General features: G+C 39.6%; 1 protein-coding gene across 1 annotated transcript; it reads right to left on the bottom strand.

Annotated features, from left to right (window-relative positions):
* Positions 1-779: 779 nt before the first annotated feature.
* Positions 780-11,528, bottom strand: LOC131473606 (PDZ domain-containing protein 8-like). The gene is made up of 2 exons (XM_058650903.1): positions 10,159-11,528; positions 780-991 (listed from the first exon to the last, which is right to left on the bottom strand). Exons 1-2 carry the CDS (start codon positions 11,082-11,084, stop codon positions 862-864), a joined length of 1,056 nt encoding a protein of 351 aa, XP_058506886.1. The 5' UTR covers positions 11,085-11,528; the 3' UTR covers positions 780-861.
* Positions 11,529-14,132: the final 2,604 nt, after the last annotated feature.

Genomic DNA, 14,132 nt, shown 5'->3' with positions numbered 1-14,132 from the left:
CACAGTAACAGTGAGGAGCCTCGAGTACATGTGCAAACCTAAACACAACAGCTTTAAAGGATTTATTACCGTTTTCTTTCTTTGCTTTCCACTTTGAATCCACTTAAACAAAGAATTCCATATCGATTCTTTCAGAAACATTTCTATTTCCACACCAATTTTGCTTGTTTATGAAGGAGATATTCACAGATAATATAAAATGTGGGTCAATCTAACCTGAGATTCATGTTCACATAAAACATTTTCCCAGAGGTTTTTACATGAATACACTATTTAATATGAGTAATTGTACAGTATATTTGAAGAGGATCATTCAAACCAGTTCAAGTTTAAAAAAACATTTTAAAGTCTTTAGCAAGTTGTCCAGCAGAGTAGATCTGCAACTAACCATTATTTTCATAATCGATTAATCTGTCGATAATTTTCCAAATGAAATAATGTTGTTTTAGCAGCTCGCCTCAGGATGAGCTAGCGTGGCGCTAACGGCTAGCACACACTTGCAGTGCGGCTTCATAGCCTCTGATTTCAGAGGTTAAAGAAAAATGTTTAACCTCTGAAATAGCAGTAGCACACACGCACACACTGTTGTGATCATGTAATCTACATGCATCCAACACGCTGAGCCCACGTGATCACAACGGACGCTGCTGGATAGAAGAGCTGGAGCGGAATGGACTGTTGTATCTGAGATTTTAGAAGCAGTCCGATATAATCCCATACTCGTTTTTTGGCTGATATCTGACCGATATCCGACCGATATCCGACCGATATCCGACCGATATCCGATATCAATATCAGATCAGGACATCCCTAGACAAAACAACATTTCAAAAGCCTTGTATTAAAAGCATTTTCAATGTTTCACCTGCTACATTCAATGAGTGTGACTCTGAGTTGGCCCTCCACCAGCATGCTCTCCTGCACTGACAGGTCCACATCACACGACGAGCCCAGGGGTGGCTGCACTTGGAACGGGAAGAAGGGCTTATATCTGGAGAGGGAGAGAGAGAGAGAGAGAGAGACACAGACAGACAGAGAGAGAGAGAGAGAGACAGACAGACAGAGACAGACAAAAGAGAGGAAACATCAACACATTGTTTGTACTTGAGCAGCAAATATAATCTTTTAAAAGGTGAGTCTTTTGGTAAGTTGCTAAGAACCCAGCAGTCCATGCTGACAATGACCCTGTTAAGATCTGGTTTGAGGCTGAATGAGGCCTGTTCTTGAGCTCAGGATGTGACAGCCTCCTCTGTTCACGTCATGTGATCAGTGGGAGTTTCACAGCATTGTCACACTGATCCGTGATTATATCTCCATAAATGTTGATGCTGGCTGACACATGATTTCCTTTTTTATGATTAAAGCTTTTATTTTCAGTATGTATGTAATCATGAAAACATGATTCACTTTGGAGGTTTTAGGTTCGGGACAGTTTCTGAACCAAACATATACTCCATTAAACGAAAAAATAAAAGAAGGAACTCTCTCACAAACAGGTCATTTGAGCCAAACATCAGCACCGACCAAGTTCCAGACCTTAATGAAGGTGATTGTTCCTGAAGCCTGTGCACAGCTGTGACAGAAACACTCGACATGTAACTGTGGCAAACTAAGAGTCACTGAGGTTTGGAAAAACCTGTCCACCAGCTTTAGAAGATCTGATCTGACACATGTGAGGAATGTAAGTCGAAGTCCGGCCAAATTATAAAAGCTTCTACTGTTGGGTGTGTTGCTCTGTGAGCCAGTGTGATTGTGATGTAACACACCCATGTTTCGCTATTTTAAGCTGATGTTACCATTGTTGGCCCGAGGCTCCTGCTGCTCTAAATAAGTGGAATTGTTTAGGGCAAGTCTTCCTCTGTCCTGATGGAACTGATGCTACTTTCAGCCTCACACAGGTACCTGTGTCCTGGTCGAAGGCCTGACTGCGGTCACGATGGTATGCCATCTTCAGAGACAGGTTTGAGTTCCATGTGCACATTGAACTGCTGGTGGGGCTGCAGCTAACATGATTTTGGTAATCAAAGAATCTTATTGTTTCTGATTAGTCATGATTATTTCTTTTGAATGTAATTAATCAGGTCATTCAAAGCACATTAGTTAACATGACTGGGTTGATTGTGTTACATTTACTGGTCTGTCATTTTTATTCCATGTAATAAGCAGGATAACATGCATGTGACCTTTTTTTCCACTCATTCTTCTTTGTTGTTGTCACAATGGGAGAAATGGGCCTACCGCCCCCAGCACATCCTGTAGGGTACTGCAGTTATTTAACTGTGGTCTGTCAGATGCGGAGTTGTAATTGAACAGGTTGACAACAAAATTTTGTGTCAACAAATGTCAAAAATCGTTGTTTAATAAAAGAGAAAGTTATTGTTGCCAGCAGCCTTCAGCTGAAGCCTCCAACACATATGGAAATGAAATAAAGGCTCATGCACAGACAGGGCTGCTTCTTTGTTGGGTGAAGTGTTGTAGGGTTCTGATAAATTTCATCTGGATTTACAATCACAGCCCAAAGACAGAGAGATCAATGACTGCTGTCAGAATATAAACAACATTAAAGCCAAATCAATAAAAATGGCTTCCTGCATGTTCAGAGTTATTTCATGTGCAGGTCAGGTTATTGAGTTGCAACGGGAGGAAAGGTGGTGACCTCAACATCCTTTTGGTCTGGAGGACTTCCTGTCAAGATAAACTAAAACCAAGTGTAAGGTGTAAGTGGAGATAACACTGTGAGTTAATGGCTCTGGGCTCAGTGGGGAAATGGATTGTTGGTCATCACATCGGACAATGTTGTACTTTTAGGCCCAAAATGGTGACTAAGTAAAGAAAATAAAAGTTATCATAAAACAACCAAACACAAGGAGGATACAACGACAACAAGAAGAAAGACGGGACAGTCAATGGCAGCACAAAAGAGGCGGGATTATGATGTCATTGTTTTCCCAAATAGTGTATTGATTGCCTACGTGAAAACACAAGGGCAGCATTTTGACATTTTCCCACTTTTGGAAGCGTTGTCAAAAATGTGCGTTTAATTTTTACCAAAATGCTGTTTTCGTGTGACTAAAACCCTGATACAATCAAAAAAACAGACTCAATCCCCTACTCCATACACTGCTGATAATAAAGGACTCATGACTAGTATATGACTAGTATCCCTTGTTTTATAGACTCAATGTTCATGTCATCATTGGCCATTTTTCTTTACACAAGAGATCCTGGTTTGTCTTCACTGCTGGCTCGAGGATTTACAAAAGTTATATTGATCAATAAGGGGATAATAAGCTCAGCGGAAACTAAAATAGTTTTGCTTTGGCTTTACAGAGTTCTTGAAGACATGGAGACACTCAGAGATATACTGTAGGTCACATGCTAAAAGCTTACCAGTGGAAAAACCGACATTTTATGGAAAAAGAAGCAGGACATTACATTTCTAACTGTCCTTAGATATAAACTTTGTACTTTACATTTTATCATCTCATTCTTACATTCATTTCACAAATCCCCTTTTCTATTTCTTTGAGGCGCAAATTGCAAAACTAAGCACCAGTGTCAGACTAAAACAAAAAATCACATGCATGCACGTCCTCCAGCCATACCATCAGGAACACAGATTAACTATTTAAATGGTCTAAAGCGGTATGCTGTGTCCAACTCCAAGATTACTATTTATACTGCAGTGAGAGGGGTTGTTTGGCATGAGGTTTTTATCATCTAAATAGAATAGAACAGACATTTCAACAACAGAAGGAGTCGTCGCCAAGGAAACGATGCTATGGATGGAGGTACCTCCACCTGTACGGCTGACCCCCCAGGAGTACAAGGACGCCTTTCGGTGTTGGAACTCATGGGGGGAGACAGCGCAGACGCTGGGGAAGGATGAGCAAGCCGTGTGGTTAAAAGAGAATGTATGTGCTAATACAGGCATGTGTGCTGGCCAGCCCATAATGACCTGTCATGGCTCTGTCAGCACAATCATGAAAATGCAATGACGAGCACTCCCCCCTTTGATTGTGGTGCATTGTCACCTGTCCTGCATGGCAGTACCGGACTTGTACAGAGCACAATAAAGACATGACTCTGTCCAGATCATCAACACAATTATGAAAATGTAAATATTGAAAACCGTGACACAACAGTGAGCACTCAAAGTTAACTTCTCCCTTCACACTATTTTATTGTTGCACTACCTGACCACTCAGTAATGTAATAAAAGCTACTTTATTGACTTTCGCACACATAGCTTGATGAACTGATTTGGATTGGATGGCAACACGCAGCATGGCATCTGTGCAGAAGTATACCAGGGCCTTTAGTCAGTCTGGTGATGTGGGACTTGATTGACCTGAAGTGCCTTCCAGAAGACAACAGGTCAAACAGAGGGTGGACCGGTGTGTGAAGGGTCCCCTGTGATGGCAGCAGGATGTGGATGTGTGTTCCAGGGTGGGCTGCCGACCCTCTGCGCCACCTTCCTGTCCTCAACTGTGGACAGAGGAGTGATAGAAGGCCAGCAACAGCTGAGGATCTGCAGAAAATGAAGCCGTGGCTGAGCCTTCTTTACCAGAGTCTTGATGTTGTAAGTCCTGGAGTGGTCTGCGGAGATGTGGGTGCCCAGATACCTGATGGTGGTAACAGTTTCCACCCCTCTCACCATGGGGAGACTGATTACTCTAAGCACTTCATGATTACAGACCCATAGTCTTTTGTTGTTATGGCTGGGACTGTGTGGACTTACATCACTAAAGTCAATGCATTGCAATTGTATAGATTAATATTCATGCTTCAAAGAATAAATCAATTAAGAAACTATGACAATATTTAGGAGGATCTCATGAACACATCAGACAGAGGGTGCATGCTCCTCATCTGGAGCAGACACTGTCTCCAAGCCGGCTCTCCATATCCAACGCAGCCTGGATCGTTTCTCGATGCACTCCCCACATCCAAGTAACAATCTGCTGTTCCACCGTGTTCTCACATCTTGCTGGAACCACTTTGTTGGTGTTGGTGGGCACGACGCGCGTTGGGGTATACCAACAACATCAGGATGTAGAAAAGAATGAAAACAGGAAGCTGGAATGATGAATGAAGTAAAGATGCTCTAATGCCGGGATTACCTCCAGTGTGCTGAGGTTCCAGCCCTCCACAGAACTACCATATGTGTCATTCAGCAAATCCCACAGTTCAGCTTTCATCCTCTCAGGCTTCTTGTCATTACATCATCTCATCTCACATCGTCAGACTGTCGGCCACTGATTAATTGATGTCCACCTACAGTCAAATATTTCCACTCTGATAACTACTTGTAGTAATTTACGGTGCATCTACGATCACAAGGCAGCGGCGACAGCAGCAGCAAGCATTTAGTGAGTGGGCTTCACGTGTGTTTGCAGAGGTGATGGAATTTACAGAATTTCTTGAAAGCATCTTGAAGCTGCTCCTCTAAACTCAACATGCTGTAGATTCTGCAGAAATGACCAAAGCGTCCCAGGGTCTTTGAATGCATCTTGTGAGTTTCTAACTGGAGGTTAGCATGTTTAAAGTGGTTATATACTAAATGACCATCCCATAGTATTTAGTTGTTTTTTGTGTACAAATACCAAATAATATATCATTTTGACTATATTCAGTTACTTTAATGTCTATGCCTGTGTACAAATGCTACAACATGTGAACACGTTCAAACTGAAAACCCCCTAATCATTACATCATAGTGTTCAACTGTTCTGTGGGTAGTGTGTAAGTAGGTAGGCAGAGAGAGAGAGAGAGAGAGAGAGAGAGAGAGAGAGAGAGAGATCAACTGTTCTGTGGGTAGTGTGTAAGTAGGTAGGCAGAGAGAGAGAGAGAGAGAGAGAGAGAGAGAGAGAGAGAAAGAAAGAAAGAAAGAAAGAAAGAAAGCTAGCTTACATGACATGAGGCCATTAGTCAAACTGTGAAAGGCTGTTTTTGTCGGGAGCTTGTTCACCAGAGTTTGGCAGACGTTGACCAGCAGACCATAATAAAGCTGAAACAACACATTTACCACAAAAAGGGGAAATGAAAAGTTTACGAAATGCAACAAAAAGTACATGTGGAGAATATTTGCTTGTTGCTTTCTCAAGCCGCATTTAGTTTTCAAGAATTATGGAGTGTGTAATAAGGAAAATGCTGTTCCATCCATTTTCTACCACTTTATCCTTATTTGTCAAATATTCTTCACTCCAGCAGCGTCAGAGTAAGTAATGCAGGATATGTGGCGTGTTCAGATTAGAGGAGCAGCTTCAAGAAACCTTTCTTATTATTATTTGTACAGCTTTACTATTGTTGCTCAAACTGCACTGAGGAAAACATGTCTGCATAGTTATTTAATGTTATAATTTTCTCTAACACTGAGTGAACCCACAGCCATTTAAAGAGTAAACCTGACTCTAATAATGGTTTATAGCAGGTGTATACATACTTCTTGGATTTTATTTGTCAGAGTTTAAAATAAACACATTATTATGATCTTTTTAACTGTATCTCACGGTCTTTAGGAGTTTGCTTAGTTGTCATGACAATTAAGCCAAAAAAGGACCATTTCCATGGCAACTGAGTCTGTGGGATGTAGATACATACTCATAAAACAGAGATATTCAATAATAAAATTCAATGTTGAAATGTCAACAGAGTGACTGTCCAGTGTCATCTTCAGCCATCCTGGGCAAGAGGTCCTCAGAGATCCTCAGATGTCCTCAGAGATCCTCAGAGTAACTAACCAAAAAACTGACCATCTTTAACTGCCATGACACTTATGTTAGCTGCTAATAATTCATGAGCCTGGTCCTTATCCTCGCTCACACACACTGACCGACACAAAGACCTTCCTGTGGTTCTTAATAAGCTGTGTTTTACAGAGACAACAATACAAGTTTAAAATTACTTCAATTACATGGCTTTGTTTAGTGTTGAATTATTTATTGTTATTTGCCAAATATGTTTTTACTCTTACTGCAAAACACTTTCACCTGCTTGACAGCGACTCAGTTAGTGTCTCTGTAACTAAAAATTATCTCCGTTATCGATCGGCATAAAGTCAATTCACAGCAAAGCCAAACAAAGACTGCCACAATCTCATCGACTGCTCTGACTCGGGCCACATCCATACTACATAATAACAGTATTATTATTAGTAGTATAGTATATTATTGATTAAACAATACATTATATTTCAGTTAAGTCACTTAATAACACTTCTTTCATTTTAAGACTTACGATTTGTGTTATAGCAGAATTTGACGGCTAACACACGTAAATATCCTTCATTTAACATTAAAAAGCTTAGGAAATAATAGAATGTGAATGTTAAGATCATAAACAGTAGACTAGATTTCATTTACAGTGTATGGTCACTGTGAGTCCACAGAAACATCCTGTGTGCAGCTTTATATCCACATATCTCATATATGGGAATCCAGCCTAAAATTGAGAGAACGCCCAGTTTTACTTTTAAGCTTGACAGAAATAATGATTTGATTTTCATCATGATTTGGGATGTCCTGATCTGATATCAGCCAAGAAACAAGTATGGGATTATATCGGACTGCCTCCAATACAACAGTCCATTCCACTCCAGCACTTCTATCCAGCAGCGCCTGTTGTGATCACGTGGGCTCTGTGTGTTGGATGTATGTAGATCACATGATCACAACAACAGTGTGTGTGTGCTACTGATATTTCAGAAGTTAAACATTTTCCATTAACCTCTGAAATCAAAGGCTACGAAGCCACACAGCGAGTGCGAGCTAGCCGTTAGCACCACGCTAGCTCATCCTGAGGCGAGCTGCTGAAACAACATTATTTCATAAACCAGCGCCACCTGTCGACTTTCAACAGCCTCCGTTTTTTAATTATACCCCAAAAAGCAGCCATGACAAGAGCTTTGTGTGTTTTAAATGTGTCCTGAAGCTCCACACACGGAGCTAAGTACGTCTGCGGGGCTGGTCCCCGGGCTCCAGGTTTACCTGCGGGACGAGTCACTCAACCTGTGAGGGTTGGGCTAATCCAAAATAATGAAAACAAGGGGGGTGTTCTCTGAAGACACGCTGTTACCTGTGAAACACGGCTGCTATGAAAACACCCCCATGAGCACTTGGTACTTTCCTCCTGATGAAATGAACCATAGACTGTATGAAATTATCATGGAAAAAAATCCGATATTCTTATGCTGAAGGTTAAAATTGATGTAACCATTGGTTAATAATAAATGGGTCAGTTTTTCTCATACTATTGTTCTCTGTTTAAGTAATATCACTTGATCAAGCCTATTATAACATTGCATACTACAAGTAATTCAAGTATGTATGATTCGTGTTGATATCGTATCGGATCAATATCGGTATCGTATCGGAAGTAATAAAAGTCCCTAATCATGATATATATAGATATCAAATGATATTGCTGAATTTATTTATATTCATTTATTTTGTGCAATGAAGAAAATGTATAATTTATTTACAGAAGAGACTAAATAACCTTTGCAGTTGGACACAGGGAAACTGTATTTAAATTAGATCTGTAATTAGCCCAAGCACCCCAGATATATCAGCACATGGAATATTATTATAATTATAATAATAATAATGACAGTAATGTGAATAAATAAATAAATAACCTAAACATACATAATCTTTCAAAATCTTGTTTTCAAAACTAAAATGTAAACTAAAAATGTTAATCAGTTTTGCTTTTTCCATGATTAAAAAAAGATTTCTGATTGTTTCAGTTTCTTAAATGTGAATATTTTCTTCATTTCTTTGCTCTGATAACAAAGAAAACATTAAAAGTGAATCATTTTGGTTTGTGGACAAAACAAGACATTTGAGAACATCATCATTTCCAGGTTTGATGAACACCGATCAACATTTTTTAAGGTTTTCTAATATTTTATGGACCAAACGATTAATCGAGAAAATAATTGACAGATTCATCGATTATGAAAACAATGGTTAGTTGCAGCTCTATTTGTCAAATAAAGTGAATTCACCGTTTTAAACCCAAATGTGAAGCGGGTCACTGAGCTTCTTCTCTGAGAAGTCACTAATCAATCAATCACTAAAATTCACTTTTCTGTTCAGGAAAGTTAGTAAATAATTCTAATTTGACATGATGTTTTGTTAATTTAGTGCAGCTGTGGCTTAAACCTCACATTTGTTAAGCACTCGATATCATGTGTGTTGATGTCAACAGCAAGAAGGTTGTCTCCTCTGCAGTGAAACTGAGAGTCATTTCAAAGACAGCAGCCTTTTCAAACTTCTCTATTCTGAGGGAGTGTAAAATGAAAATGCCAGTGTAACGTGGACAGCAGGTGTGTCCCAGGCAGGGTACATTCAGCACCAACCAATACCAGTGACCATTCCCTCACACGTTTACACAGAAACTTGGAAATACACAGAGTCAAAGGCTTCTTCTTAACTGCTGGAGGAATGAGGAAATGATTCAGGAGGAGCAGCAAATATGAGGAAAATTCACTGAAGCATTTTCCTCATATTTAACTCTGGCTGCATCGATTATTACATTGATTATGAACTATTTTGACAATCAATGAATCAGTGTTTGTGAATATGTGAATATTTTGTGGTTTCTTTGCTCCATAAAACAAAGAAATCATTCAAACCGAATCACTTTGGTTTGAGGACAAAACAAGACATTTGAGAACACCATCACTTCTGAGTTTGACAAACATCATCGACAGATGAATCCATGATGAAAATAACCGTTCGTTGGAGTATCACACGTGCTGCTGTAAACTAAACACAGACTGTAGGTTAGTTTAGGAGGATGGTTCTTCCTTCAGTGATACGAGACAACAGCAGGTGTGCTGCAACAGGGTAAGCAAAGTATCCAATGGCCTCGGGCCCCAAACTGAGCAGGGGGCCCCTCCAAACAGCTGATTCCATTAGACCACAGTAACAGTGTTACTCCATGTTTGGACAGTAGCTAACTAGACTCAGTACCACAGTGTTCTGACTCAGGTGTGTGTGTGAGAGGATGATTTAGGAGGAAGAGTTTCCTCATCACTCAAGAGTAGGTAAGGCTAGTGTTAAACATAGGGCTGTCTGAGTTTGAAGTAAATGGTTTGTATTTCTAACCATGACTGCTCAGGTGTTGTTGTTGTTGTTGTTGTTGACTCACCTGATCTTATAGTTGGGTAAGGTGTGTTTCTTCTTGATGACCCGCTTCAGCTGGTTGACTATGATGGAGGTGAGCTGTGGCAGCGGTCTGCCTTCAAACTGAGACTTGACCTCAAAGTCCACCAGTGGGTCGTCCAGGAAGGAGAAGGACCAGTGGGAGAAGGGCATGCGCGTGAACTGCAGCCTCAGTCTGCCCACCACGCGCCGCATCTTCACGAACAGGTAGGCGGACTTGCCGAACACCAGCTCCACGTCGATGGCGAGGTGGAAGCCGCCATTGTACTCGATGTCCACCTCGAAGTTGAGCTCCTCGGGCATGCCGTCCTCGTTCACGTGCACCGGCTTCATCAGCGTGGCGCTCTTGAACACGGGCAGAGAGTTTCCCAGGGAAATGTCCCGGAGGCTCAGTCCCTCCAGGAGGCGACCTGCGGTCTTGGTCTGCAGCAGCTCCTCAAACTCCACCTTTATCTTCTTGGTGAGCCAGTGTCTGACCACAGGAGTGTCCCGCAGCTCTCTGAACAGGAAGAGGAATATAGCGTTGAGGAAATTGCACGTTTCGGGTTTGGTCGCATCACTGGAGTCGCTGTAAGGAGGAGGAGGAGGAGGTGGCGGCGCTTGTTTGGGGCTGCCGCCGCTGACAGCCGCCGCCTCCTGCTGCTGCTGCTGCTGCTGCCGCGCTGAGGCCGCCTCATGCGGCTTTGCTGCTGCTGCTGCTGCTGCGCTCTCCAGCTGCTGCTGCTGCTGCTGCTGTCCAGCATCGACATGCTGACTGTTAAAGTAATCCTTCAGCGTGTTTTCAGGCACTACTTTGACGTACTGCACCGTCCTGCCGACAGGCTCCGGGCTCCTCCGGTAAATGAACAGGAACTGTAATAACAACGTCACGGCAGCTCCGGAGAACACGGAAACGAGAATGAGGTAAATCATTTCGAGCGGGAACAGCAGCAGCAGCGCGGACACCGTCGCTCGCTCGCTCACTCACAGCGTGTTCGTGTTTTGGTCGCGTGAACAAAGCCAGTTCCACCTGGTCACTCTCGAAGCTGCCATATCATCGGCTTCTTTCCTGAGCCTCACACGCTTCACCCGATTGGACCAACGAACTGCGTCTGTGTGCGTCTGCGTGCGTGATGACGTAGCCGGAAGACGTTCCTGGTGATGCGTTCATGGCGTGTCGGAGGGAAATAAAGTGGATTCAAGTAGTATTTTAGATGATGGACATTTGTCTTTAATGTACCATATTCTTTATTTACATCTTTATTTAATCTATTTATAATGAATTAAGAAAAAAATCCTTTGCCCTCCCTTTTATTTACTACTTACTTGTCTTGGAGAAGAGAAAATAGTGTTGTCTTTTTCATTTATTCATGTCATTAATTGATTTTAATTTAATCAGAATCAATGAAAAAACAGAATACAACCAGGATTCCCCTCCATATATTTTGCAATATTATAATAATAAGAAACCAACAGTAAGAAAAGAATAAAACAGCATAAATTAACAGCTGGCACAACTTTGACTTGAAGTCTACTGTACAGTAGCTCCAGGAAAGAATTTTTTTTACACAGTATGCTAAGTTAGCATAACTAACAACATTTATAAGTAAATGGTAATTGATTATCTGCTTTTTTTATTATTGATAATTAAAGCAGTTTAGTCATAAATAAGATGTTTCCTTGTAAATCCCAGAATGACACACACATAAAATTAAGTTGTCGTTTAACAAACAAAATGTCTGGTATTATATATTATTATAAATAGTAAGAAAAAATGCACACATGGTCATGATTTCTATTTTAAATTGGGTCATGATGGTTAGTTGTCTTTAAAAAGTGTTTCCTCAGGTTACAACTGGACCTGATGTTTTCCAGTCCAGTTGATACCAACCCAGTGTGACCTGGATGAATGAGGATCTACACAGACTCATCAGAAATAAAATCACTGGTGTGGACTAATGAGCTCTTAGTATGCTATTATTTGCTATAAAAAGATCTCATACATGGGAGACAATATGAAACAAATACAAGTGTGAATGTGAGCTGCTTGTGCTCTTCTTCATGCTGCAGGCTGACAGGTGCAATGACGCCCTCTACTGTTCAAACTTCAACATAGTCCTTCATTCTTATTGTGTTCTCCAACAAGGTTCTTACAGTAACTACATTTCAAAGTCCTTCAACACAACTAATATCTGAGAGCAGAGTGATGGCCACAATACTCAGAATATTGACTTTCTAATGAAAAGTATTGATAGGACACACGGTATCGTTACGTCTAGGCGGGATTCTGAATTAGAGCCTCTAAATTAGAGGCATTCAGTCATAATCCCACAGATGGTAGCTTCGCACCATTGGCTCTACACACACACATATTTTTATAATTAAGTTAAAGAGCTATGTTTTTTGATACTTTGTGCATAGAAAAAAATCACTGGTGAATGACAGTGTTGTAAGATGCTCACACCAATCACACATATAAGAAAAACAAAACTTCAGCATTTGTTTTTTTTACTGGAAAAAAACAACAAAAAAAGAGAATACAGTTGCAGGTGTGTGTCCTCTAGATGGTGATGTAGCTTTAGGAACAGATGGTCAGCAGACAATTTTTTTACATGTGTTCAGATGAAACTGCTACTTTTTAACAATAACCTGAATTCTATTACATCAAAGACTCACAGCAGGGAAATGAAAGGAAAAAGCTGTGTAAATGAAACATATGTTTTAATGTGAAGGGAAAAAAGTACAAGTCCATATCTGTCTCTTCTGTCGTTTTGCTCTACACTGAATAGTTGTTTTTAATTTAAACAAACAAGAGGATGATGCCTGGGCAGCTCATAGCCAAGCGAAAAGGGAATTTGGTTTGTGACCTAGCACCTACCATATGTTGGGGGGGCACAGATTATGTGCCAAAACCTCATACAGCAATAATATTAATAATAATACTGATAATAATAATAATAATAATAATAATAATAATAATAATAATAACAATACTACTAATAATAATAATGATAATAATAATAAAAAGCCTATAGTATCCCTTTAAAATTAATCATTAAAATTATGAAGATAAAGTTTGATGATGAAAAAGCGTGAAGTTTGGCAGAATTGTTTCAGAGAAAGGCAGAGAAACGACACACCAGTTAAAAACATCATATTACATTAGATTAGATTAGATTAGATTGATCCCACACTAGGGAAATGTGCATTGTTACAGTGGCAAAGGTTTCAGATGTCAACAAGTGAAAAGGATATAGAATAAGCAGTATTAAATTAGACAAATATAAGGTATGAAAACATAGACCTTAGTAGAATAAGCAATATTATATATGTGTATATACACTGTAAAACCGAACAAGTTCAGAATATTCAACATTTTTGTGGCAACTGATTACCTAAAATTTTTGAAGTAGTGGTATTAATTTTAGTAACCTAGAACTTAAAAAGTTACTTTCAGTTAACTTAAAATATAAATTTTACTTTACAAATAATACATACATTTATTTAGAAGTATTACTTACCGCCTACTTAATTAAATTAAGTAAATCTTACTTATTACAATCATGTACAAACAATATATAACAAAGGGACAGCATACTTAAAATATTGAATTGTAATGAACTTAAAAACTCATGCAAATGAAAATGACTACTTGTCAACTTAAAACTGGTTAAGACACCTCTTTTTCGGTTCGTTCAAAAATGTGAATACAACATTACGGTAACAAACTTTTTATTCAATTATAAAACCATGTCTTTTAAAAGTTTAACAATTGTCAAGGCTTCAATATCCAAATTATTTTAACATCTTTTGTTGTATAAAAGGAAACAAGTTTGGATTACCAAAGTGAAAAAATAAAAAAATCACAGAATCAAAAGCAAATTCAGATCTCATCTTGTATAGTGATCGATAATCCATCCAATCCGAAATTAATTGAGGTAGTTGGGGAAATGTAATAAATAATACAAAATGAATAAATAA

The sequence above is a fragment of the Solea solea genome, chromosome 15 (assembly GCF_958295425.1).
Source record: "Solea solea chromosome 15, fSolSol10.1, whole genome shotgun sequence".
Lineage (NCBI taxonomy): Eukaryota > Metazoa > Chordata > Actinopteri > Pleuronectiformes > Soleidae > Solea > Solea solea.
This window is presented reverse-complemented; position numbering and strand designations above follow the sequence as displayed.

Excerpts from the sequence above, each read along its gene's own strand:
- LOC131473606 (XM_058650903.1), bottom strand. The coding sequence starts at position 11,084 with ATGATTTACCTCATTCTCGTTTCCGTGTTCTCCGGAGCTGCCGTGACG. Across the intron at positions 992-10,158 it reads TTACCCAACTATAAGATCAG|ATATAAGCCCTTCTTCCCGT; the intron begins GTGAGTCAACAA and ends CTCCCTCTCCAG.